Genomic DNA, 25642 nt, shown 5'->3' on the forward strand with positions numbered 1-25642 from the left:
AATGAAAATATCAAATAAAATAAATATTATAAATTATTTTAAATTATTCTTACTTAAATCGTTTATTTTAAGCTAATCGGTACACAAATTTGGCAGTGTATTACGTATACCTAGCTCCTGATATAATGCACAATTTGTGTGACGTCAGCCAAGCTAGACCGCCTGATGTCTCTGCCGCCTGGCACGCGCGCAAGTAGACCATCGCAATTCCGACCGCGCTCCCCCCTGCGCAGAGCGCGAACTGCGAACGCTTCCGTTTCCATTTGCGCAGATCGTGAAAACACGGCCGAGTGACAGCCGCCTACGCCGCGTCCGGAATTAAAGTTTTCCTCCCGTCAGAAAATACGTGCGCTGCTTTCGGAATACCCTCGCGATGGCGGCTCCTGTCAAAAAAGTACCCATCCACCTTCAGGTGAGACCAAACTCAGCATTTTTCTTTTACCATGAGCTAGAAATCCATTTAAATATCCGTTTATATATCGATTTTTCGCTCCAAGCGCGACGCTCGTATTTACTATATGGTCCGGCGAACGCGGTACAGTTATAAAACGGTGATATCTCGCATTCGTTGGCCTTTTGTACGTAGTTTTCTATTGTTTACTGTAAATTACAGAGCGAACTGTACGTTACAGTCGCATCTGCATCTCTGTATGGGCGTTTTCTATTGCAGGGAAAATCTTGCGGCACCGGTTTTCTGGCTTGCGCCACCGACGACTCTCAGTTTCTACAGTTTTCTCCGCGTTTTATGACATCGAACGACTCTTGATTTCAGTAATATGTTGTTGAACTCAAAATCTGACTGATCTTTACTGAACTAACTAAGTAACAGAGGGAATAGAACGCCACGCCAACTTGTTTTTGCAGACCGATCTTCCACTAGTTTACGCTACAGTCAACTCTCATTTTCCATAGTTTTCTCCGCGTTTTATGACATCGAACGACTCTTGATTTCAACAATATGTTGTTGAACTCAAACTTACTGTAATATTTCTTGAACTACCTAACTAAGTAACGGAGAGAATAGAACGCCACGCCAATCTGTCTATTTTTTTTCAAACCAATCTTCGCATTTTCACATTTGAAGCCAGACTTTTGCGCCACTGAACGGCTCTTGATTTCAATTCTTATGGTTGATGGACGCAATCTCTGGCTATAATCATTACTGAACTAACTAACCATTCCCCGTAGGGGTATGCAGAGATAATAGAACGCCACACCAATCTGTCTTTGCGAACCAATCCTTGCAAATTCCACTAGTTTACACCACATTCAACCCTTAATTTCTATAGTTTTATCTGCATTTTATGACATTTGAACGACTCTATATTTCAGTGATATGTTGTTAGACGCAATCTCTGGCTATTATCTTTACTGGACTAACCATCGCGTAGGCATAGAGAATAGAACGCCACGTCAATATGTCTTTGCAAACCAATCTTTTATCTGCAAATTTCAATAGTTACACCACAGTCAAGTCATAGTTTTCGTCGCGTCTCATGACATCTAAACGACTTTTGATTTCAATAATATCTTGTTGAACGCATTCTCTTGCTATTATATTTACTGAACTTACTAGCTAACTAAGGTAACTAAGTAGGAGGAGAGAATAGAACGCCACGCCAATCTATATATGCAAGCCAATCTTCACATCTTCCACTAGTTTAGACGACAGTCGACTCTCATTTTCCATAATTTTCTCCGCGTTTTATGACATCTGAACGACTTTTGATTTCAATAATATCTTGTTTAACGCATTCTCTTGCTATTATATTTACTGAACTTACTAGCTAACTAAGGAAACTAAGTAGGAGGAGAGAATAGAACGCCACGCCAATCTATATATGCAAGCCAATCTTCACATCTTCCACTGGTTTAGACAACAGTCGACTCTCATTTTTCATAATTTTCTCCGCGTTTTATGACATCTAAACGACTTTTGATTTCAATAATATCTTGTTGGACGCGATCTCTTGCTATTATCTTTACTGAACTAACTAGTTAACTATCTAACCATCACGCCGCTCCCCGCAGGGGTAGGCAGAGATAATAGAACGCCACATCACTCTGTTTTTGCAAGCATTTCCTCATACATACCGCCGATTATTCCGACTCCTGACCTGACCACTTTCGAGAAATCGAAATAATTGATCATACCAAGTTTTCCTCGGTTTTCCTCCGCTTCTAATACAAACTAAATTCGCCTCATAAATTTGTTATACCGATCTTTCTTCACCCGTTCGATCCACACGCCCAAACCATCTCAACACACCTTTCTGTGTTTCATCGATAATGCTTATCTCGGTCTTGCATTCTTTCCTTATATCACCGTTCGAACATCTATCATATATCGTTTTATCTTAAATTTTATAATCCAACTACAGTAATTTAACAATATTTCCATAAAATTTACAATTCCTATAGATTATTGAAGTATGTAGATTATTTACTGATAATTTTCATACACATTTACAGAGCCGGATTCAACTCTATACACTGGATCAATTTCATGATGTGTTATTATTACCTAATAAATTAATATGAAAAATCACAAGACTATCGGTAACATTCTTATTGAAATCTGTAGGGAACTAAGGGAGATATTAAGGTTTAAACTTTACATATTTTAACGAACGTTCTATTGCGTCAAATGGTTTATTGTTTATGGTTCATAGAGCTGTAATAGTAGTAGTGTGTATTGTTTGTTTACCACTACACTACAAATTTATACAAATTCGAGGGGAGGGGGTGGGAGAGTGGACCATAGACATTAAGAAATAGAGCCGCCAATAATTTAGCAATGTCACCAATATTACAATGAGCCATCGTTTCTGTGACGTCATTCATTACCAACTTACGAAAACAACTTATTTACGAAGGCGAATTTTCCACAAGAAAATGATGAATGAAAATATTGATTATATCGGCTGTTATAAACACTTCACGAGTCTAATACAATCATTTATAGGTTGAGTTTAATTAGATATTCCTCCCGTCTGATAATGATACATTCAATTTTTAAAGTGAAACTTCTTAGACTGCGATTCGATTATCGATAATTGGATGAAAATCGAGAATGAAATAATTAAAAACATAAATTGGACTACGTTATGCAGAAACGATCCTACCCACAATTTTTAAAATTTGACTAAAAATTGGATATTTCGTCAATAGCCAATTTTTAAATTGCTGAAGACACTCAACCCAAAAAGATCGACACAATTTTTTTCTGACCAATAAATTTATGAAGAAAAAAATATTAGAATCATCCATGTCGGTTGAAAGCTTTCAGCATTTTTCACGTTATAATTATTTAAGGCCTTACTCGCATAATATAATTCATTGAGCGTCCGGCTGCTCTGAGAACCCACGTCATTTCACGCCCGATTTTTGTATTGGATTTTTTAGAATTTGCATAAAATATACTATGTTTAAAAAATGTTTTAATTTATTTTATTTAATATGGTACCTAACAAATGTTTTTTTTTAATAATTTTATTTATTTTATATATTTATATTTATTATTTTACTAAACATTTCAACTCACAATCTTAAAATAAAAAACGCAGTTCTCTCCAAAAAAGAGACTGAGCTCTTGTGCTTGGAGAGGGACTTACACTTATTACCTTGTTAGTTATGTTTGTTGGTAATACAATTGATTTTTTTTTCTTTATTTTTTATATTAACATATATAATAATAATAAAACCCTTATCCGCACCCCAATGGTGCATAGAGCACTGCGTCATATAAACGCAGTGTTATCTTGATCGTTTACACATGAAGCAAAGGTGATCAGCCCTCCGCTTCAGGTACCAGTCCAGGGTTATATTGAATAAATATGACAGTGAAAAAATCACTTATATTTATTTTACCCCCCTTGGGAATCGAACCCGGGACCTCCAGAACGGTAGCCGAGCGTGCTGACCATTACACTACGGAGGCGGACGAACATATATAAAATACATTAAATTTATTTTTCAGCATTTAAAGTCTTCCAATTGTATACATATTGAGCCTTAATAAATAATAATAAAAAGTGGAATTTCTAAATAAAGCTCAAATTAAAAATGGATACATATAACCACACTGACTATCATGTAAAGAAAATGGAAATGAAATTAATTATCCAGTGTGATTGTCAAATATCAATTTGTCTAAATTTCATGAGCCATGTGTTTGTAAAAGATAAATTAAATGTAAATATTATTCCTGTTTTGGTGACATAATCGGATGCTCCATATTGTCATGTGGCATTGTGTAGTGTGTGAGTTGGATCATCGTCCCACTACAGCGAAAAGGTCAGAAGTCAACCAGTTAGAACGCAAATCATCAATTTCCATTAGTCCTATACCGCTAAGGGATCATTCTAACAGTGGTCAATTTTGGTCGGTCATAGCACAACATATAAATAATATAATTTATATTTGAAGCAATTACTTTGTAATTTTCCATTTTATAATTATAATTAAAATGTAACTTTGTTTTAAAATCACTATAAGTAGTTTATTATAACTTAATTATTATGTGTAGTAATAATCAGTCTTGATAAAGACGTAGTTAGCTTCGAAACCGGTAGACATTATAATTAAGCTATAAAAAAATATTTATTGTGATTTTAAAACAAAGTTACATAATAGATTTATATTATCCACTGACACTTCGTGATGGAATTGCATTTTTAATTTATTATTAGATTAAAACCAATATTTTTAGCTTTTCCACTTTTTTATTTGACCAGCGACCGGGTTTCGTCGTTACCGACCAGTCTGATGATGTCGGTAACGACGAAACCCGGTCGCTGGTCAAATAAAAAAGTGGAAAAGCTAAAAATATCGGTTTTAATCTAATAATAAAAAAATAAAAAAAACAAAGTTACATGTTAATTATATAAATAATAATTTCATTAATTGATTCGGCAGTTAGTTAATGGTAATAATAATCCATTTTTAATTTAAGTTTTACTTGGTAAATACCATTAAGTATTTGTTAAAATCTATTGTGACACGTGTTTTACATCTATGTACATTACATCGACATCCATTTACATCAACTTTTTTTTAAACAGCAATTCTCTAAACTACTTAAGGGTGAAAAATACTTAAGTCTAAAGAAAAGTTCATCTTGATATACCAACGTGACTTTACAATACCAAACAATTCCGACAGAACTTTAAATATTTGTGAACTAAGTACATACTTCAATAACCTTCCTACAGATACAAAAAAATTAAGACATTAACACTCTTATATATATATATATATATATATATATATATATATATATATATATATATATATATATATATATATATATATATATATATATATATATATATATATATATATATATATATATATATATATATATATATGCATCATTACGCTGTGATGACGTCAGCGTCGATAGCCAACAAGGAATTTCTTTTATAAAATAAAATGTAAACAAATCGCTATTTGCTCACCGAAACATGTGCATAGCTAAGGTCAATTTTGGACAGTATCATTGCAAAAGCATTGCTAAATAATAAAATAAAATAAATCCAACTCAATTCAACCGTAGATGGCGCCGAGAGCTCGCATGTGAAGGAAGATGTCGATTAAAGGATAAATACAATTTCATTGATTGATTCGGCAGTCACTTTGTGGTAAAATCTATCCATTTTTAAATTAAAGTTTTACTTGGTAAATACCAGTATTTCTTGAAATTCTGTGACACGTGTTTCGATGCATTCCGCATCATTTTCCAACACCGCATGGATAAATACAATTTGAATAAACGGTCTCTGCTCAGTAAAACCTTACTCAAATCGACCATAGATATTGCCGCGAACTCACACATGAAGAGATGTGAGAATTATATAATATATATTTATAATAAATAATAATAAATTTTGATAATTTAAATAGCGCCATTTTCGTAAAATACTCCTTCAAGGGCGCTTCGTAGGACTTCCTAAAATTTGAGTAGTGTGGTTGTCAATCATGGGTAGAATGCCTTATCTTACAAGTTTGTAAAGTAATCACTTAAACCTGGCTATGATAGGTCGTAAGCCCTGTAAACACCCAAACTCTCATAATCTTTTTCATCTTTGTTGAGATGTCAACACGGTATCAACAGTCATATCGCTCACTCCTTTCAAGAACGTCATAAATAAAAAAACTTGATTTTTCAAGAGAACGTTTTTAAAGTTTAATAATATAATACAATGTATTAAAAATAAATATCAAGCCACTAACTGAACTTTTTAATGTGCAACAGATATATTTAGGTAAAACCTGAAGGTTTTTTCTCCATTTGAAAAATATTTAGTATTTAAAAAAAATAATTAAACAATACCTTTTCTTCAAAATGCAAAAACAACACTTTCTGCCCTGTAGCGGGTAAATATTAAGTTAAAAATATGTCTCTTTTGCTGGGATATAGTACATTTTCTGGGCATTCCGAAAACACGCACAACTGAAAATTGACGATTTTTGATTTATGACGTTCTTGAAAGGAGTGAGCGATATGTCAATTAGTTAAATAGTCATTTATACATATAATATGATATTAATATAATTTAGTCAATATTCGATATAAATTGAAAATAAAATTTGATTTCAAATTAACTCACCAGCACCTCGTTTCACGCAGGGGTAGGCAGAAAGAATAGAACGCCACATTACTCTGTCTTCTTCAGCATTCATGCATCTCTTCATGGAGATATACCGACTCCTGACCTGCATAAATATAAAAATAAAACACATGTTTAAGACCACTGAGTTTATTAATATAAACACGACTATTTCGAGAACTACAGATGTTCTCATCAACAGGTAAAAATACCTGCATTTTAACGAGTAACTGTAATAAATAGTTATAATATTACACTTTTAAATGTTATAAAAACATAAATAACCAGTACGATTTATATAATATATCGCTCACTCCTTTCAAGAACGTCATAAATAAATAAAAAACGTCAATTTTCAGTTGTACATGTTTTCGGAATGCCCAGAAAATATACTATATCCCAGCAAAAGAGGCATATTTTTAACTTAATATTTACCCGCTACAGGGCAGAAAATGTTGTTTTTGCATTTTGAAGAAAAGGTATTGTGTAATTATTTTTTTAAACATACTAAATATTTTTCAAATGCAGAAAAAACTTTCAGGTTTTACCTAAAAAGATCTGTTGCACAGTAAAAAGATCAATAAGTGGCTTGATATTTATTTTTAATACATTGTATTATATTTTTAAACTTTAAAAACGTTCTCCTGAAAAATCAAGTTTTTTGATTTATGACGTTCTTGAAATGAGTTAGCGATATGTATGGGCTCCGAAAGATTGCGTAGTGTGGTTGTCAATCATGGGTAAAATTGTGAATGTAACGTGTGTAAAGTGATCACTTAAACCAGCCTATGACGGTCGTCAGCCCCGTAAGTGCCCAGACTTCCATATTCTTCTTCATCTTTAATGAGATGTCAAAAAATAATATGAAAAATAACTCCTATAGTTGGTGATAATCCAGATTTGTATTTGGACACACTCAAAATGTTGTTAATATGTGTATTTATAATTTTTAAACATTTTAATTTATAGTTTGTGCTCGAATATCAAGTCTCGGCTCGAATTGCATTTATACGTAATATAGTTATTATTTTGTACTTTTTATAAGTAAATCGTCATTATATTGTACTGTTCGCAAATAAATACTTATCATAATGTACTCGGCGCTATCCTATTCACAAAAATAGCAACAAAAAGTTCATTGTGGACAAATTCACCACTTTTTACCGCTCAGAAAGCAGTGTACGTATATTATTGTTGCCTTCTCGCTTTTCTGCGTGCGTTAGAGGGAGATGCACGCGTGTTAGATGCGTATTGAAGCGGTAATCTGTGTGTTGCTTGGTAGACTCTATTTGAGATATTATCGGTACTATTTTGAACTCTTATTCTAGGTCTGGGAGGATTGCGCAATGATTTCTAGGTACGTTTGACGAAAAACGGGTTAAGTCGTTATTTGAAGACGTCTTGTTCGTGCAAGGATTTATAGCATATTTATAATAATAATCCCTTTCCGCACCCCAATGGTGCATAGGGCACTGCTTCATATAAACGCAGTGTTATCTCGATCGATTACACATGAAGGAAAGGTGATCAGCCCTCCACTTCAGGTACCAGTCCAGTGTAATATTGAATAAATATTAGAGTGAAAAAATCACTAATGTTTATTAAACCCCCCTGGGAATCGAACCCGGGACCTCCAGAACGGTAGCCGAGCGTGCTGACCATTACACTACGGAGGCGGACAAAATTATATGAAGAAACATTTCATAATATGAAGAAAATATTCTAAAACCAGAACCAAAGCACGTGTGTAAAGTCACTCCTTCACCAACCCATGACAGATCGGCTATCCAAACTTAAAACATAGTAAGGGACATTTTTTAGTACGTTTTTTTGCATTTTCAGCGTTTTTTGCGTTTTTTTGCATTTAGTAGAATCTACTTAGTCCAAAAATGCAAAAAAAAACGTACTAAAAAAAAAATCCCTTACTGTGTTTTGAGTTTGGACAGCCGAGATCATAGGCCCTGTAAATATTCTTCTTCATCTTTGTTGAGGTGTCAGAATATACAGCGAATATTAAAAGTAGGTAATTTATTAATTTATGGCGTTCACTATCAATTCGATGCGATAATTTGTCAAAACTAACCTAGTTATAATTTTAACCCCTTACTGCATGATTTTTTTAAAACTTGTAAAAAAAATATATGATGTGTAAATTATGAAAAAAAAGACACGTATTTTTTTATTTTTCAAAAAAATTATTTTTACCTATATAAAATACAAAAAATTATTTTGGTCCAAATCTGGCACGCCATGCAGTTGTAGTAAAAAAAATACTGAAGTACATGACATGGCTTGGAATCGACAAACGCTACATGGAAATTTGTAGAGCGATTCCTGTCTTTATTCAGACATAAGTTTATTTTGCATTTTTTGCAGATGACAAAGAAAGAATCAGCCTAAAAAATTTGGCCGATTAGGAGATTTTGACCCTCTTTACTTTCGTAAAGAGGGTCAAAATCTGGAGAATCTGGAGTTGCCATCACAGAGTTGTCGGCAAAATGCAGACATTTTTTTGATTTCTTCCCACCTATTGCACGTCATGGTTTCGGAAATTAATGGGTTACCTAGATCAGGATTCTAATAATGACGTATAGAGGGTAACTGTACTATAGACATCATAATATTCCAATGAACTGTTCTATATCATTTTTCGACAATAAGATTGAAATGTCTGGTCTTTGGTTTGTCGAGTACAACTGTGATTCCAAAACTATCATTCCAAGATGTCGTCTTCAAAAAAATATTTAAAAAATTGAAAAGGAGAATCTATATCGTCAAAGTCATTTGGAAACTCTAGATCTTCTAAAAATGCAATATCATCTGGTGATTTACACATATTTCGACTTCCCCACACAAACTTCTTGGTAGCAGAAGTTGGAGGAGCTTCTTGGACTTCGTTTTCTTCATCAGAACTGCTCTCATCGCTTTCTAGAATAATTACATTTTTGGGAGTACTCATTTGGGGGTAATCCTCATTATCTGACACATCATCCTCGCTGTCAAAACCGTTCTTTGGTATTTCTTTTGCATATTTTGTAGTGTTGTAGAAATTACGAGCGTCCATATTTAAAAAATAATTAAAATCGATAAAAGTACACTTAACTTGGTTATTGGCATTATATAACTTATTTGACCGTATGTGCATTTTTTTTTAATAAGCTGCATGATGGACCATATATGGACCAAAAACATTTTACACAATATTATCCATAATTTTATATAAAAGTGATCATTTTATTACTTAGCCGATGAAAATAATATTACACCAGTGTAATATAATTTTTATAGCGCTTTACAAACAAAAAACTTTAAAAAAAAACACTTTTGAATATCATGTTTGTGCAGAAAATCATAAACCGACAGTTGGAAACGGTCGAACGCACATCTAGTACAATCAGATACATCTAGCAAGAAGTTTGACAACTAGTAATGCGGATCATAGATAAAACTTAAGTATTATTGCCGGAAACAAGAAATATTTTATTATTTTGTTGTTTTTTATGGCGAAAGATTATTTTGGATCATATATGAGCCAGTATGCGGTAAGGGGTTAATATGCATTTGACCTCGTTATATTTACTGTGTTGATAATTGCCTTTTCGCTCACTCCTTTTAAGAACGTCATAAATCAAAAATCGTCAATTTTCAGTTGTGCATGTTTTCGGAATGCCCAGAAAATGTACTTTATGCCAGCAAAAGCGGCATATTTTAAACTTAATATTTACCCGCTACAGGGCAGAAAGTGCTGTTTGTACATTTTTGAGAAAAGGTATTGTTTAATTTTTTTTTTTAATATATTTAATATTTTTCAAATGGAGAAAAAAATATTCAGGTTTTACACAAAAAGATCTGTTGCACAGTAAAAAGTTCAATAAGTGGCTTGATATTTATTTTTAATACATTGTATTATATGTTTTAACTGTAAAAACGATCTCCTGATTAATCTATTTTTTTGATTTATGACGTTGTTTAAAGGAGTGAGCGTTTTAAAAATCTATAACGCAAGAAAAATCAAGAAAAAAAACTAAAAATAAATACAGTATTACATTGATATTCTTCTAAACTTTATCCCGACCAAATGGTGCATAGGGCACTGCGTCAGATCGACAATTTTTTAAACTGTGTTGTAAAGCATATAATAAGGCAAGAAAATAAATATTGCGCTTCAGGTATATCAATCAGTCCAAGATAATATTAAATGTAGGATACAACATTTTGAGTGTGTCCAAATACCTGTTCACAAATCTGGATTATGTCGATAATGGGTAGAATTGGTGAATGTTACACTGTGTAAAGTAATCACTTAAACCAGCCCATGACGGTCGTCAGCCCCGTAAATGCCCAGACTTCCATATTCTTATTAATCTTTGATGAGATGTCAAAAAATAATATTATATTAAATGTTTACAACATTTTGAGTGTGTCCAAATACTTGTTCACAAATCTGGATTATCTCCAATTAAAAGGTTTTTTTACATACTTTTATATGGGAATTCACAAGACTTATGACCGGTCATAGGCTGATTTAAGTGACCGTTTTTACATTATGTATCTTATGTTACAAAACGATGTATGATAGATGTTCGAATAGTGATACAAGGAAAGAATGCAATGCTGATATTAGCACTTTAGGTAAAATTAAGAAAGGTGTGTTGAGATGGTTTAGACACGTGGAACGTACGAGTGAGGAAAGAACGGTGAAATACATTTATGAGACAAATATAGCTGGGAATAGAAGCAGAAGAAGATCGAGGAAAAATTGGCATGATCAAGTATGTAAAATACTTAAAAGCGGTCAGATCAGGAGTCGGAATAATCGGCTGGTATGTATGATGAGATGAATGAATGTAGAAGAAAATATGGAAAAAGAAGCAGAGGAAGACCGAGGAAAACCTGGCACAATCAGATATGTCAAATACTTGAAAGCGGCCGGGTCAGGAGTCGTAATAATCGTCGGGTATGTATGAGGAGATGAATGAATTTGAAGAGGCGCAGAATGTTTGCAAAGACAGAGTGGTGTGGCGTTCGATTCTCTCTGTCTACCCCTGCGGGGAAGCGGCGTGATGGTTAGTTAGTTAGAAAATATTGTTTGCAAAGATTGTGAACACGTTTAAAACCGGACTGCCGGACGGTAAAATTCTGTGTAGTGCACAGGCTACCATAAGCATGTATGATATTAACAGGACTTTTTTTTATTTGTATTTTTTTGACTGGATTCTTTGTCCGTTTTATTCGAAGTTCGTTATATAGAGGTTTTCCTGTACTTACATAATATGTATATTTAAATGTTGACATTTGGTTAACGCTATCTCGAATTTTATGCTAGATTATTTTACGGTTAGTTTCCATTAAAATACGGCCATATTTCTCAATTCAAACTATAAATTTCCTACGCGAACATTAAACAAAAATCTAACGTTATTCGCGTCTCGCTCTCTCGCACTCGAAACACAATGAGAGTGAGCGAAACAGCGATACTTAAATACCATTATTCAGTAAGAAATTAGTTGATTTTATCAGAATGTATTTGCGTTTCACTCACTCCTTATCAAAACTATATGAGTAAGAACGAGACGGCAATCTAATATTAAAACTTTGTTTTTTAATTCAGTTATACAGTATAGAACTGCTACCGTTACGCCGTTTCTCTGCAGGGGTAGGCAGAGAGGATGGAACGCCACACTTGACTGTCCTGACATACACTTTGGCTTCCTTCACATCCATAAATCTAGTCATACATGCCCTCCGATTACGTAGACTTTTGACACCGCCAAATTTTAAGTTCTGATTGATCTGGTCGGTCTTTTTTGGCCGTCCTCGTTCTGTTCTCAAGTTCACATTTGACAAATACACTTTCCGAGTCATTCTCTCGCTATCCGTTCGCTCCACATGTCCATACCGCCTTAAAGCACTCAATAAATGCAGTGTCATCTTGATCGTTGGAAATGAAGGAAAGGTGATCTGGCCTCCGCTTCACGCACCAGTCCAGGGTAATATTGAATAAATACTAGAGTGAAAAAATCACTTGTATTTATTTGACCCCCCCCCCTGGGAATCGAACCCGGGACCTCCAGTACGATAGTCGAACGTGCTGACCATTACACTACGGAGGCCGACAAAGATTTTCGTAAGATTAAAACAGTAATATTTCCATCTTACTCACTCTAGTATGAGATCAATGAGAGTAAGCGAGATAGCAGTATTCAGCATCAATACAGTTAAAATCCATCATTCCCTTTATCATTAATTTATATTAGTCGAGCTTTAGTTATGGATTTGTTAAACTCGACCGCCTGGTTATCGTATTGCCGTTGCGCGTTGTGAATCTTTCGGTCGGCGTTAAACCTTCGTTATTGGCGTTATGTCATTTTTAGGTTGTAAATTATGTCATTGTGTCATTTAGCCGTATTAGAGATGTTCGTATTATTAAATGGTGGGCAGAGAAAGGTTGTAGAGTTAAAAACAGCAAACTCCAAAATATATCATTTTTTTTATTTAACTAGCTATGGCTCAGTCTATTTTGTATGGTAAAAGCAATCTCAAATTTTTGGTATGGTAATATAATAATTTTTTCAATAGTAATTTTTTCACTGTAATATTTATTCAATATTACCATGGACTGGTACCTGAAGCGGAGGGCTGATCACCTTTCCTTCATGTGTAAAACGATCAAGATAACACTGCGTTAATATGACACAGTGCCCTATGCACCATTGGGGTGCGGATAAGGGTTTTATTATTATTATTAATGTAATACTCTCCGTATCATTCATCGTTCACTTTGTAATATAACACTCTCCTTATCATTCATCGTTCACTTTGTGTAATATAACACTATCCTCATCATTCATCGTTCACGTTATAGTTGTATTACACAAAGTGAACGATGAATGATATGGAGAGTGTTATGGCTCAGTCTGCTTAGATGGAAAAAAGTGAAATAGAAAAACACATTCGTACAGTAAGTATGTGTAATTTTAAAATGCTACAATGAAAATAATAAAATTATATAATCGAATGAACCAATGAGCTAGTGACAGAATAACAGGAAAGATTCATCGTTCAATACTGTAGAAGTCTGGGCATTTACGGGGCTTACGACCGTCATAGGCTGATTTAAGTGATCACTTTACAGACGTGTAATGCATTCACCTATTCTAGCCATATTTGACAACCACAATACTCAAATTCTTGGAATATGATCCAATTTCGAAATATTGTGCTTGAATCACTAGAATTTCACTAGAGACATCTATTGGTGAAATGGAAGAAGTTTTTTTAAAATATAATCGGAGATAATCCAGATTTGTGAACAAGTATGTCAAGTGATAATCCAGATTTGTGAACAAGTAAGTACACACACTCAAAATGTTGTAAATAAATGTATTATATTTTTGTTCATTTTAAGTCGATTTTTTTACGCCAGAGTGTCTCGGAACGGAACCCCGGCGTAAAACGAAATTTACCTGTAAAATATTATGCTCGATATTACTCCACGCACAGGTGATAAAAAAGGTAGTATCTACATAATATTATCACACCCTAGCATTGTTCCTACATGTGAATTAATGCGTTTATTTATGTAGGGTCAATAACAACACTCCCTACCGCAATAGCAGGCCATTGCTCCTTACTGCTCTGCCATGCTTAGCTAAAACGGAGTAACTGCATTCTCATTCTTACCTATAACATTTTTAAGTGTGTCCAAAATATAAAAATAACTCTAAGTATAGGAGTTATTTTTATATTAATTTTTTGTTATGTCATAAAAAATCCAATTAATTAATTAAAATTTAATCTATATTTAAAAGAGCTTCTTTTCATCTCACCAATAGATCCAGTAAGGGACATTTTTTTCGTATGTTTTTTTTGCATTTTTGGACTAAGTAGATCCTACTTAGTCCAAAACTGCAAAAAAAACGCACTACGAAAAAAGTCCCTTACTGTGTTTTAATTTTGGACAGCCGCGATGTCTCTAGTGAAGTTCTAGTGATTTAAATACAATGTTTCGAAATTGGATCATATATCGATCACTCCTTTCAAGAACGTCATAAATCAAAAATCGACAATTTTCAGTTGTGCATGTTTTCGGAATGCCCAGAAAATGTACTATATCCCAGCAAAAGCAACATATTTTTAACTTAATATTTACCCGCTACAGGTCAAATGTTGTTTTTGCATTTTTAAGTAAAGGTGTTGTTTAATTATTTTTTAAAACAAGCTAAATATTTTTCAGATGGAGAAAAAACCTTCAGGTTTTACCTAAAAAGATCTGTTGCACAGTAAAAACTTCAATAAGTGGCTTGATATTTATTTTTAATACATTGTGTTATATTTTTAAACTTTAAAAACGTTCTCTTGAAAGATTTTTGATTTATGACGTTTTTGAAAGGAGTGAGCGATATAAAGAACATTCAAGAATTTGAGTAGTGTGGTTGTCAATCATGGGTAGAATAGGTGAATGTTGCACGTGTGTAAAGTGATCACTTAAACCAGCCTATGACGGTCGTCAGCCGCGTAAATGCCCAGACTTCCATAATCTTCTTCATCTTTGTTGAGATGTCAAAAATAAAGTAATAAATTAATCCTAAGTGTAGATAATCCAGATTTGTGTAAAAGTATTTAGACACAAAATTTTTAAGCTATATATTTTTTTTTGCAAAATATAGGCAGAATGAAAAAGTGTCTAAAAATGTCATATACCCCCTTTTAGCTTAGTACGCCAAGGCACAGGCCCGAGGCCCCGTTTAACAAAGGTAGTTTAGTGGTATATCCATTTAAGGTATGGTAAGAGAAAACGAATATCATTCCATATGTGTGTCTAATTTGTTAGAACGCTTTGCAAAGGTCAACGGATTTTCTAGTAAAAACTTAGAGTAAACACGACAGTCACTGGCCTGTGCCAATCACTATCCCCTGTCAGCCACTGGTCACTGCCAGTCACTAGTTATGGCCAGCACAGCTCTGCGCAATTTTTTTTACATTTTCCTACATTAAGCCCTTATAAGTGTTAAAAACATTATAGTTAAAAGCTGATTAAAATACATGTTTTTTTTGTATCACAACATAGATGAAAAATGTGGAAGTCTGAGTATTTACAGGGCTTAAGACCGTCTTAGGCTTGGTTGAGTGATCACTTGTAACACACGTGTAACATTCACCAGTTCTACCCATGATTGGCAAGCACACTACTCATATAATAAAAAAAACTAAAAAAAAACTATGTATCATGTATTTCTCACGTCGCTTCATGTGCGAATTCGCGGCAGCATCTATGGTTGATTTGAGTAAGCTTTTATTTATCAGGGACCCTTTTATTTCAAAATATGCTAGATCCTTACCGAATCATTTTACATACTGGGAAACACCTGGAAACCCGATTTAATTGTTTTATGTAGCTAATAATTTGACCAGTTATTTTGTTCGCAATTTATAGAGTGTGTCCAAATCCTTGTTCAAATCTGGATTTCTCCAATTCAAAATTATTTTTAATTTTGACATCTCAACATAGACGAAGAAAAATATGGATTTCTGGGTATTTACGAGGCTTACAGCCTGCCATAGGCTAGTTTAAGTGATCACTTTTTTTTCACAAGTTTTGTATTGACATTTCGTGGTGGAAATGCATTTTATAGAATAAACAATTCGCCCACTCCTTTCAAGAACGTCATAAATCAAAAAACTTGATTTTTCAGGAGAACGTTTTTAAAGTTTAAAAATATAATACAATGTATCAAAAATAAATATCAAGCCACTTATTAAACTTTTTAATATGCAACAGATCTTTTTAGGTAAAACCTGAAGGTTTTTTGTACATTCAAAAAATATTTAGTATATTTAAAAAATTATTAAATAATACCTTTTCTTCAAAATGCAAAAACATCACTTTCTGCCCTGTAGCGGGTAAATATTAAGTTAAAAATATGCCTCTTTTGCTTGGATTTAGTACATTTTCTGGGCATTCCGAAAACATGCACAACTAAAAATTTACGATTTTTGATGTATGACGTTCTTGAAAGGAGTGAGCGAATTGTGTAGTTTAAAATTACAGCTATTTACTATATAGCTGTAATTTTAAATATAACTGTATTACTATATAACTGTATATGGAAAAAACTATAAAGTTTTTTTTAATTATTATTTAAAGGTTATTTGTCTGTTTTCAGGTTACTTTGAAATGATAATAAACTTTAAAGCTTCTAACTTATGTATACATATATTTTATCTGATTTATTCCAGGTTAATTTTATTTATTACGATGGGGGAGCCTTCGTGCCAGACACCATAGCGCTTACCGAGTAGACGTGTGCGATGGAAATTGAAAACCGAATGAAATAACTAGTTATTTTGACTAACGCGTTGCTTTTTCTGGGATACTATAATACTGGGATATAGTACATTTTCTGGACATTCCGAAAATATGCACAACTGAAAATTATCGATTTTTGTTTATCGTATATATTGTTCACAATATAATGATGATGGCTCTCGCGAACTCAAACGTTAAGCGTCACGAAATTTATGATATTTGTATGAATTCCAAATTTAGCGTAGGTATTTCTATTTCCCGTTATATTTGACGTAAAAAACTCGTACTGAAAAGTAATATAAACCGAGAAAAAGTAGCGAATACTTTCCCAATCAGGTAACCGATTATTTAACAGTTATCCGTTAGTCACACCTCTAAAAAGACTGACACACTATCATATAAGCCCAACCCCTTGCGATACGAATTATTCAGAAGCCGAATCGATATCTATTGTGCTATTTTTACAAAGTGATGAATACACAACGTAATTATACCATGGGCTGGTATTAGACTAGGTCAACAAAAACCCATGACAATTCGTAATGACATGTTATAGTTCCCATATTGATATTACACCTGTTGGGTAATAATACTGTTTATAAACGCTTGTATGTATGTATGTATATGGTTTATGTTTATACATATCGTAGTTATACAGGAGAAAGTGACCAAGTGCATTTTTTTACAAAAACGTGATCATTGACTATTTGATATCTTACTAGCTTAATATTGCCCTGAAAAAATCCCAAAGGATTTTAAACTTGGAAGTATAATACCATATATTGACTTATATTAAAATTAAACACTTGAATAATCCACTTTATCGAGTTTTATTTTTTTTAACGACTAGTTTCGACAACGACAGTTGTTTTTATCTTCTGGTACAAATTAAAACAGTTTATTGATTTAATAAAATAATCACGTCATTCCACAAAGTTAATGCCGAATCAATAAATAATATATATTGACTTGTTAAAAATGACTAACTGCATTGGTGTTTATTTTCTTGCCAAGCAAAAGTGTGTATATATAAATATATATATATATATATATATATATATATATATATATATATATATATATATATATATATATATATATATATATATATATATATATATATATATATATATATTCATTCTACAATATATTGCTCACTCCTTTCAACAACGTCATATATCAAAAAACTTGATTTTTCAGGAGATCATTTTTAAAGTTTAAAAATATAATAAAATGTATTAAAAATAAATAACAAGCCACTTATTGATCTTTTTAGGTAAAACTTGAATGTTTTTTCTCCATTTGAAAAATATTTAGTATATTTAAAAAATTAATTAAACAATAATATTAAGTTAAATATTACGTTAAAAATATGCCGCTTTCGCTGGGATATAGTACATTTTCTGGGCATTCCGAAAACACGCACTACTGAAAATTGACGATTTTTGATATATGACGTTGTTGAAAGGAGTGAACGATATACTCTATTTCATATTATATACTCAATTTATCCTCTAGAGGGATAAACAATAAGCAGTAAAATATTATACGAAAAAAAGAGATAGATGACTGTCAGGCACTTGTGTTAAAAAGGATAGCACTATAATAAGTACGTCGTATACCTTAAAAGATAACGCGATACGGAAGTAAATGCGTCTCCAGCAGGGAGAGAGACTCGAATTTCTTTCCCTGTCTATATTTAATCCACTGCCTTATGTACACAACCGTTCACAAACATCTCTGACATTTCCCTAAGAGCTTCTGTCATGGGGGATGCGGTTACACACCATAAATCCATAAATTGTCTTTCATCTCTATGGTGCCAACCCATTAATTAAATAAACAGTCATTTTTAAAACCAATCAATCAAGATCTTATCACATCTCCAGCAGAGAGCTGGAATTAACAGCATTAGGTAACAGTATTACGAAAACGAGTGCAGGGGCAAAATATATTTTTATATTAAAGGAATATGGAAGTCTGGGTGTTCCAGGACTTACCTGCGATTGGCTGGTGTAAGGGGTCACTCCATACACGGTGTAATATTCACCATTCTGCCGATTACTGAATGTCCATAATGCCTTTATTCGTGGTCGTACGAACCCAATCGGGTAACTGAAAAATAATGAATACCATTTATAGAATTTCATTATATGTCCGCCTCCGTAGTGTAATGGTCAGCACGCTCGGCTACCGTTCTGGAGGTCCCGGGTTCGATTCCCAGGGGCGGTCAAATAAATAAAGGTGATTTTTTCACTGTAATATTTATTCAATATTACCTTTGACTGGTACCTGAAGCGGAGGGCTGATCATCACCTTTCCTTCATGCGTAAACGATCAAGATAACACTGCATTTATATGAAGCAGTGCCCTATGCACCATTGGGGTGCGGATATAAGGGTTTCAATATAATAATAATTTATAGAATTACATTAAGTAACCGAAAAAGTCGAAAATATCATACGTCGAATCTTAATCGGGTAACTGAATAAGTAACAAATACCATGTATTGAATCTTAATCTCATAACCGAAAAATAAACAAATACCGTATTGATGTACTGAATCTCAATAAAGATTCTGAAAAAGTAACAAATACGTTGTATCGAATCTTGATCGGGTAGCCGAACAACATACGAATACCATATCGTATACCGAATCTCAATAAAATAACTGAAAAGTAACAAATACCATGTATCGATCTAAATTGGGTAACCGAAAAATATACAAATACCATAATGGCATTTAAAATTTCAAAAAAGGGACTGAAGAAATAACAAATACTCTGTAGAGAATCTAAATCGAGTATGAGAAAAAGTAACGAATTCCAAGTATCGAATCATAGTAGAGAAATAGCCAAAAATGTTACGAGTACGAGTTTATCTTACTAAATAGCCCAAAAGGTAACAGATACCATATCGCACACTCCTTTCAAGAACGTCATAAATCAAAAATCAACAATTTTCAGTTGTCCATGTTTTTGGAATGCCCAGAAAATGTACTATATCCCAGCAAAAGAGGCATAACTTAATATTTACTCGCTATAGGGCAGAAAATTTTGTTTTTGCATTTTGAAGAAAAGGTATTGTTTAATTATTTTTTTTAAATACTTATACTAAATATTTTTCAAATGGAGAAAAAACCTTCAGATCTTCCCTAAAAAGATCTGTTGCACAGTAAAAAGTTCAATAAGTGGCTTGATATTTATTTTTAATACATTGTGTTATATTTTTAAACTTTATAAACGTTCTCCTGAAAAATCAAGTTTTTTGATTTATGACGTTCTTGAAAGGAGTGAGCGATATATCACTTAGTCGAGTAACCGAGAAAGTAACCAATACTATAGGTAAATAACCGAAAACTAACGAAAACCATGTATGTACCAACTATCATTTGGGTAGCCGAAAAGTAATAAATACCATGTATCGAATCTTAGTCGGGGAATCCAAAAAGTAATTAATACCATTTTTCGAATCATAATCAAGTATAAGAAAAAGTCAAATATCACATCTATAACTTTACTGTATCTTTGTTTTACAGAGTTCTCAAAATCGTCTGCTCATCAAAAATGGAAAGGTGGTCAACGACGATGGAATGCAAGACACCGATATCTATATTGAAGATGGCATTATCAAGTAAGTTTAAGTGATAAGTACAGGGTTATTCATTTCGTAGTTTCAAGATAAAAACGCTGGCATTACACCTGCCAAATTTAACTGTCATCTGAAGTGTCATAATATTAGTTAAATGTTTGTCATTTACGATAATGCATCGTTCAACAAACGAACAACGAGTTGAAATTATTAAAACTTACTATAAAAGACCAACTACGCAACCATAATCGGTAAAATTGTGAAGATTTATGACGAGAGTGGAAGCGTTACTGATGTCGTAAGGTTGTCGTAATATCGTTACTGATGTTTGGTGTGCTCTATGGTCGAAAGATGTCATTAGTCCGTATTTTTTCGAAAATGCCAATGGGCAGACGGTTACAGTCAATTTGGAGCGATATGATATGAATGATAACCGATTTTTTTGGCGGTGATTGAAGATCATGACTTTGACGATATGTGGTTCTAACAAAATCGGGCAACAAGCCACACAACACGACCAATTATGGCTTTATTGGGTGAAAAGTTTCCTGGTCGCGTAATTTCACATTTTGGTGACGTCAATTGGCCACCAAGATCGTGCAATTTGACTCCGTTAGAATTTTTTTCTGCGAGGTTACGCAAATGATCATGTTTATGCGGATGATCTCCGAGCTCTAGACGCATTTAAAGCCAACATTACTCAAGTTATGGCCGAGAAACCCCTCAAAATGTGCGAAAAGGTGGTTAAAAATGACCTCAAAAGAATCGCATGCATCGTATCTTTTCGAGGTGCCATTTGAATAATATTGTTTTTCACACTAAATGGCAAAGTCCAAACTTTATAATGAAATAAAATTTTCATAAAAAATATATAGCTGTGTGTGTTTTATTCAGCTTTTTTTTCGAAACCGAAAAATGAGTGACCCTGTACTATCCATCAAATTAAAAATTGGATTGATAATAAAAGGTGCGTTAATATGGTTTGGACATGTGGAACGAATGAGCGAGGAAAGAAATAACGGTATAACAAAGTTTTGAGCCGAATGTAATTGGAAATAGGAGTAGAGGAAGACCGGGGAAAACTTGTGATTTTTAAGTTTTAAAAGTAAAAAGATCGATGGTAGCCAGAGGATAAAAAAAGTTCATCCTAACGGCTACACGGTAAAACCTCGCGTTACGAATTTTCGTAATTTGTTTCGCAAAACGATTCTTATACCGAAGCGAATTCATCACACTACGAGGCGAACATTTTTACTGCATGAAATGAATTCATGTTTATTTAAATTGATAATTTATTATTAAAAATGCTTTAAAATAGGCGTTATTTATGTAAATACAATATACATACGGGTATATCGACGCGCCCTACGTAAAGTGCTCTAACTACATTTTTGTCAATTTTGATATATTTGGTGTATCAACTGACCGTTATCTTTAAATATGTATACAAACAAAAATATATATATAAAATAACTTATGCCTAGTTTTCAGGCATATAAGACGCTATATACATGGAATTTTCGAAATGAACTGAACTCCTAAAACGCTAACTACTTAATTTTGACAAAGCATAATGTTTTTAAACGATTTAATAATAATAATAATAAAACCCTTATTCGCACCCCAATGGTGCATAGGGCACTGCGTCATATAAACGCAGTGTTATCTTGATCGCTTACACGTGAAGGAAAGGTGATCAGCTCTCCGCTTCAGGTACCAGTCCGGGGTAATATTGAATAAATATGACAGTGAAAAAATTACTTATATTTATTTTACCCCCCTTGGGAATCGAACCCGGATCCTCCAGAACGGTAGCCGGGCGTGCTGACCATTACACTACGGAGGCGGACAATTTAAATCGATTTAATACATTATTTTATCGTGTTTGTGAATGAATAATACTAGTTTAGTATTTCAGATTAAACCGTTAATTAATAAAAAAGAATACGTTGAAAAAATCTTTTAAGCTATCTCCTGTAAAGTAACAGATTTGCAGATAGAGTACTTTACGTAGGGGCCGTCGATATGTGCAGAAGAATTATGGTCGTATATTTAGTTTTATTTAAATACGTACGTATTTGCGTGTCCATAATAGAACCCACATTGCTACAGCACGTACGTATGCTAATTCATATTAAAATGAAGTATCGATTATATCCGGTCATAGTAGTGATATTATATAATGTCTTTAGATAATAAGCCAATACTACACATATTGTAGATATAACGCTCACTCCTTTCAAGAACGTCGTAAATCAAAAAGTTTTCAGTTGTGCATGTTTTCGGAATGCCCAGAAAATGTACTATATCTCAGCAAAAGACGCATATTTTTTACTTAATATTTACCCGCTACAGGGCAGAAAATGTTGTTTTTGCATTTTGTAGAAAATGTATTGTTTAATTATTTATTTAAATATATTAAATATTTTTTAAATGGAAAAAACCTTCAGGTTTTACCTAAAAAGATCTGTTGCACAGTAAAAAGTTCAATAAGTGGCTTGATGTTTACTTTTAATCCATTGTGATTTCTTTTTAAACTTTAAAAACGTTCTCCTGAAAAATCTAGTTTTTTTTATTTATGACGTTCTTAAAAGGAGTGAGCTACATGATATAAGTTCACCTCATCAGTTAGTCTCTACTGGTGTCCAGCAAGGCTCAGTTCTAGGTCCTCTTTTACATCTTCTCGACACTAAAATTGTAGAAAACTTGAATAAATCGGGTGGATTGTGGTCTCAATGCTATGTGGGTGATACAAGAATGGCTTTACATACAGCCCTGGCTCACTCCTTTCAAGAACGTCATAAATCAAAAATCATCAATTTTCAGATGTGCATGTTTCCGGAATGCCCAGAAAATGTACTATATCCCAGCAAAAGAGTCATATTTTTAACTTAATATTTACCCGCTACGGGGCAGAAAGTGTTGTTTTTGCATTTTGAAGAAAATGTATTATTTAATTTTTTTTTTTAAATATAAGTACTAAATATTTTTCAAATGCAGAAAAAACTTTCATGTTTTACCTAAAAAGATCTGTTGCGTAGTAAAAAGTTCAATAAGTGGCTTGATATTTATTTCTAATACATTGTATTATATTTTTAAACTTTAAAAACGTTCTCCTGAATTTTTTTTTCATTTATGACGTTCTTGAAAGGAGTGAGCGATATGTTAGGCACCCTCTACAAAATTGGTTTATGTCTTTAAATACTGCCATTCTAGGAATGCAATCCGAATGGATTGCAAGAGTCCATCGTTTCTGTGACGTTATTCATTACCAACTTACGAAAATAACGTTTTTACCAAGGCGAATTTTCCAAACGAAAATGATGAATGAAAATATTGATTATATCATGGATCGAAAACTTGAGAGAGTTGCTCCACTGCAGTACTAAGTGCCAGTTTAGAGCTTTTATACGAAGTGATAATTGCCATTAAGTTTGCACATCAGTCACTTTTTGAAGCATAGGGCATTTTAAAACGCTATGGAGGTCCAAACAAGAGGTCAGTAAGCTGTTGTATTCATAGCTAATTGAATTAATCACTTTGGGGGGCAGTTAGATTGTATCGCGTGTTACTTAATATGGCAATATTTTAAGTGCTATACGAGAGGTATCGCCGTCATAAGGAAGGCGGAAGGCTTTATCAGGAGGTATTCATCTCTCGCTAAGTTTTGGAGATGTTAACAATTCGGTATAATATGTACTTGTGCAAACAGTGGTTGGCCATATTATTAGGCCACTTTTTATTTGAAATGGTGCAGCTTTTTAATTCCCAAAAAAAAAAAACAAAACCAACATCATATTATTTTTGACATCTCATCAAAGAGGAAGAAGAATATGGAAGTCTGGGCATTTACGGGGCTGACGACCGTCATAGGCTAAAATAATATGAAAATGACTCCTGTACATGGAGATAATCCAGATTTTGTGAACAAGTATTTGGACACACTCAAAATGTTGTAAATAAATTATCTGGTCAAATTATAAGCTTAAATAATAAAAATGAAAATGGTATTTTCTGGCGTTTCTCATGTGTGTGATTATAATCCAGGATTCGGACCTCACATACTAATATCTGCTTAGTAAAAAGCTTCTTTACATCTCACCAATAGATGTCTCTAGTGAAGTTCTAGTTATTCAAGAACAAGGTTTCTAAATTGGTTCATATATAAAGAACTTCCAAGAATTTGAGTAGTGTGGTTGTCAATAATGGGTAGAATTGGTGAATGTTACACGTATGTAAAGTGATCACTTAAACCAGCCTATGACGGTCGTCAGCCCCGTAAATGCCCAGACTTCCATATTCTTCTTCATCTTTGATGAGATGTCAAAAATAATATGGAAATGGCTCCTGTAATTGGAGATAATCCAGATTTTGTGAACAAGTATTTGGACACACTCAAAATGTTGTAAAATAAACATCAAACAAAAGTCCATGTATAATAGCCTTTGGGAGAAATGTGTAGCAGCTCAAGGGGACTACTTTGAAGGGGATTAGTTTCATTTTATTGTATCTCAATAAATGTTGTTTTTATGAATAAAACACTGTTGAAATGTGCTCCCTCAGACGAATGTGTGTCAAATCATTGTTTGACAGAATCAATCTCGGAATATTGGAAAACATCTCATTTTTAAAATACGGTGATTACAAAATGTCTTACTTTTATATCGCTCACTCCTTTCAACAACTTCATTTATCAAAAATCGTCAATTTATAGTTGTACATGTTTTCGGAATGCCCAGAAAATGTACTATATCCCAGAAAAAGCGGCATATTTTTAACTTAATATTTACCCGCTACAGGGCAGAAAGTGTTGTTTCTGCATTTTGAAGAAAATGTATTGTTTAATTTTTTTTTAAATATACTGAATATTTTTCAATTGGAGAAAAAACATTCAGGTTTTACCTAAAAAAATCTGTTGCACAGTAAAAAGTTCAATAAGAGGCTTGATTTAAAAAAAAATACATTTTATTATATTTTTAAACATTAAAAACGATCTCCTGAAAAATTAAGTTTTTTTTTATATATGTACGTATGACGTTGTTGAAAGGAGTGGGCGATATGTATAATTGATATATATAATGATATTTTGTATTTAATTTTTTTAATTTCGGGATGGCCAGTAATGTGGTCA

The 25642-nt window shown here is 33.1% G+C and overlaps 1 protein-coding gene across 2 annotated transcripts in view; it reads left to right on the forward strand.

Moving 5' to 3' along the window:
* The first annotated feature begins 262 nt into the window (after positions 1 to 262).
* Positions 263 to 25642, forward strand: part of CRMP (Collapsin Response Mediator Protein) — a 66667-nt gene continuing 41287 nt past the window's right edge. Inside the window, exons 1-2 of one of the 2 annotated variants that reach the window (XM_088260263.1) lie at positions 263 to 412; positions 20459 to 20553. In XM_088260263.1, coding sequence (XP_088116389.1) covers positions 374 to 412; positions 20459 to 20553 — 134 coding nt within the window. In that variant the 5' untranslated portion in view covers positions 263 to 373. The remainder of the gene's footprint in view (positions 413 to 20458; positions 20554 to 25642) is intronic. The other variant, XR_015837562.1, reaches the window with a different exon arrangement.

Source organism: Brachycentrus maculatus, unplaced genomic scaffold (genome assembly GCF_059751285.1).
Source record: "Brachycentrus maculatus isolate JH-2025_06_01 unplaced genomic scaffold, ASM5975128v1 h1tg000131l, whole genome shotgun sequence".
Classification (NCBI taxonomy): Eukaryota; Metazoa; Arthropoda; class Insecta; order Trichoptera; family Brachycentridae; genus Brachycentrus; species Brachycentrus maculatus.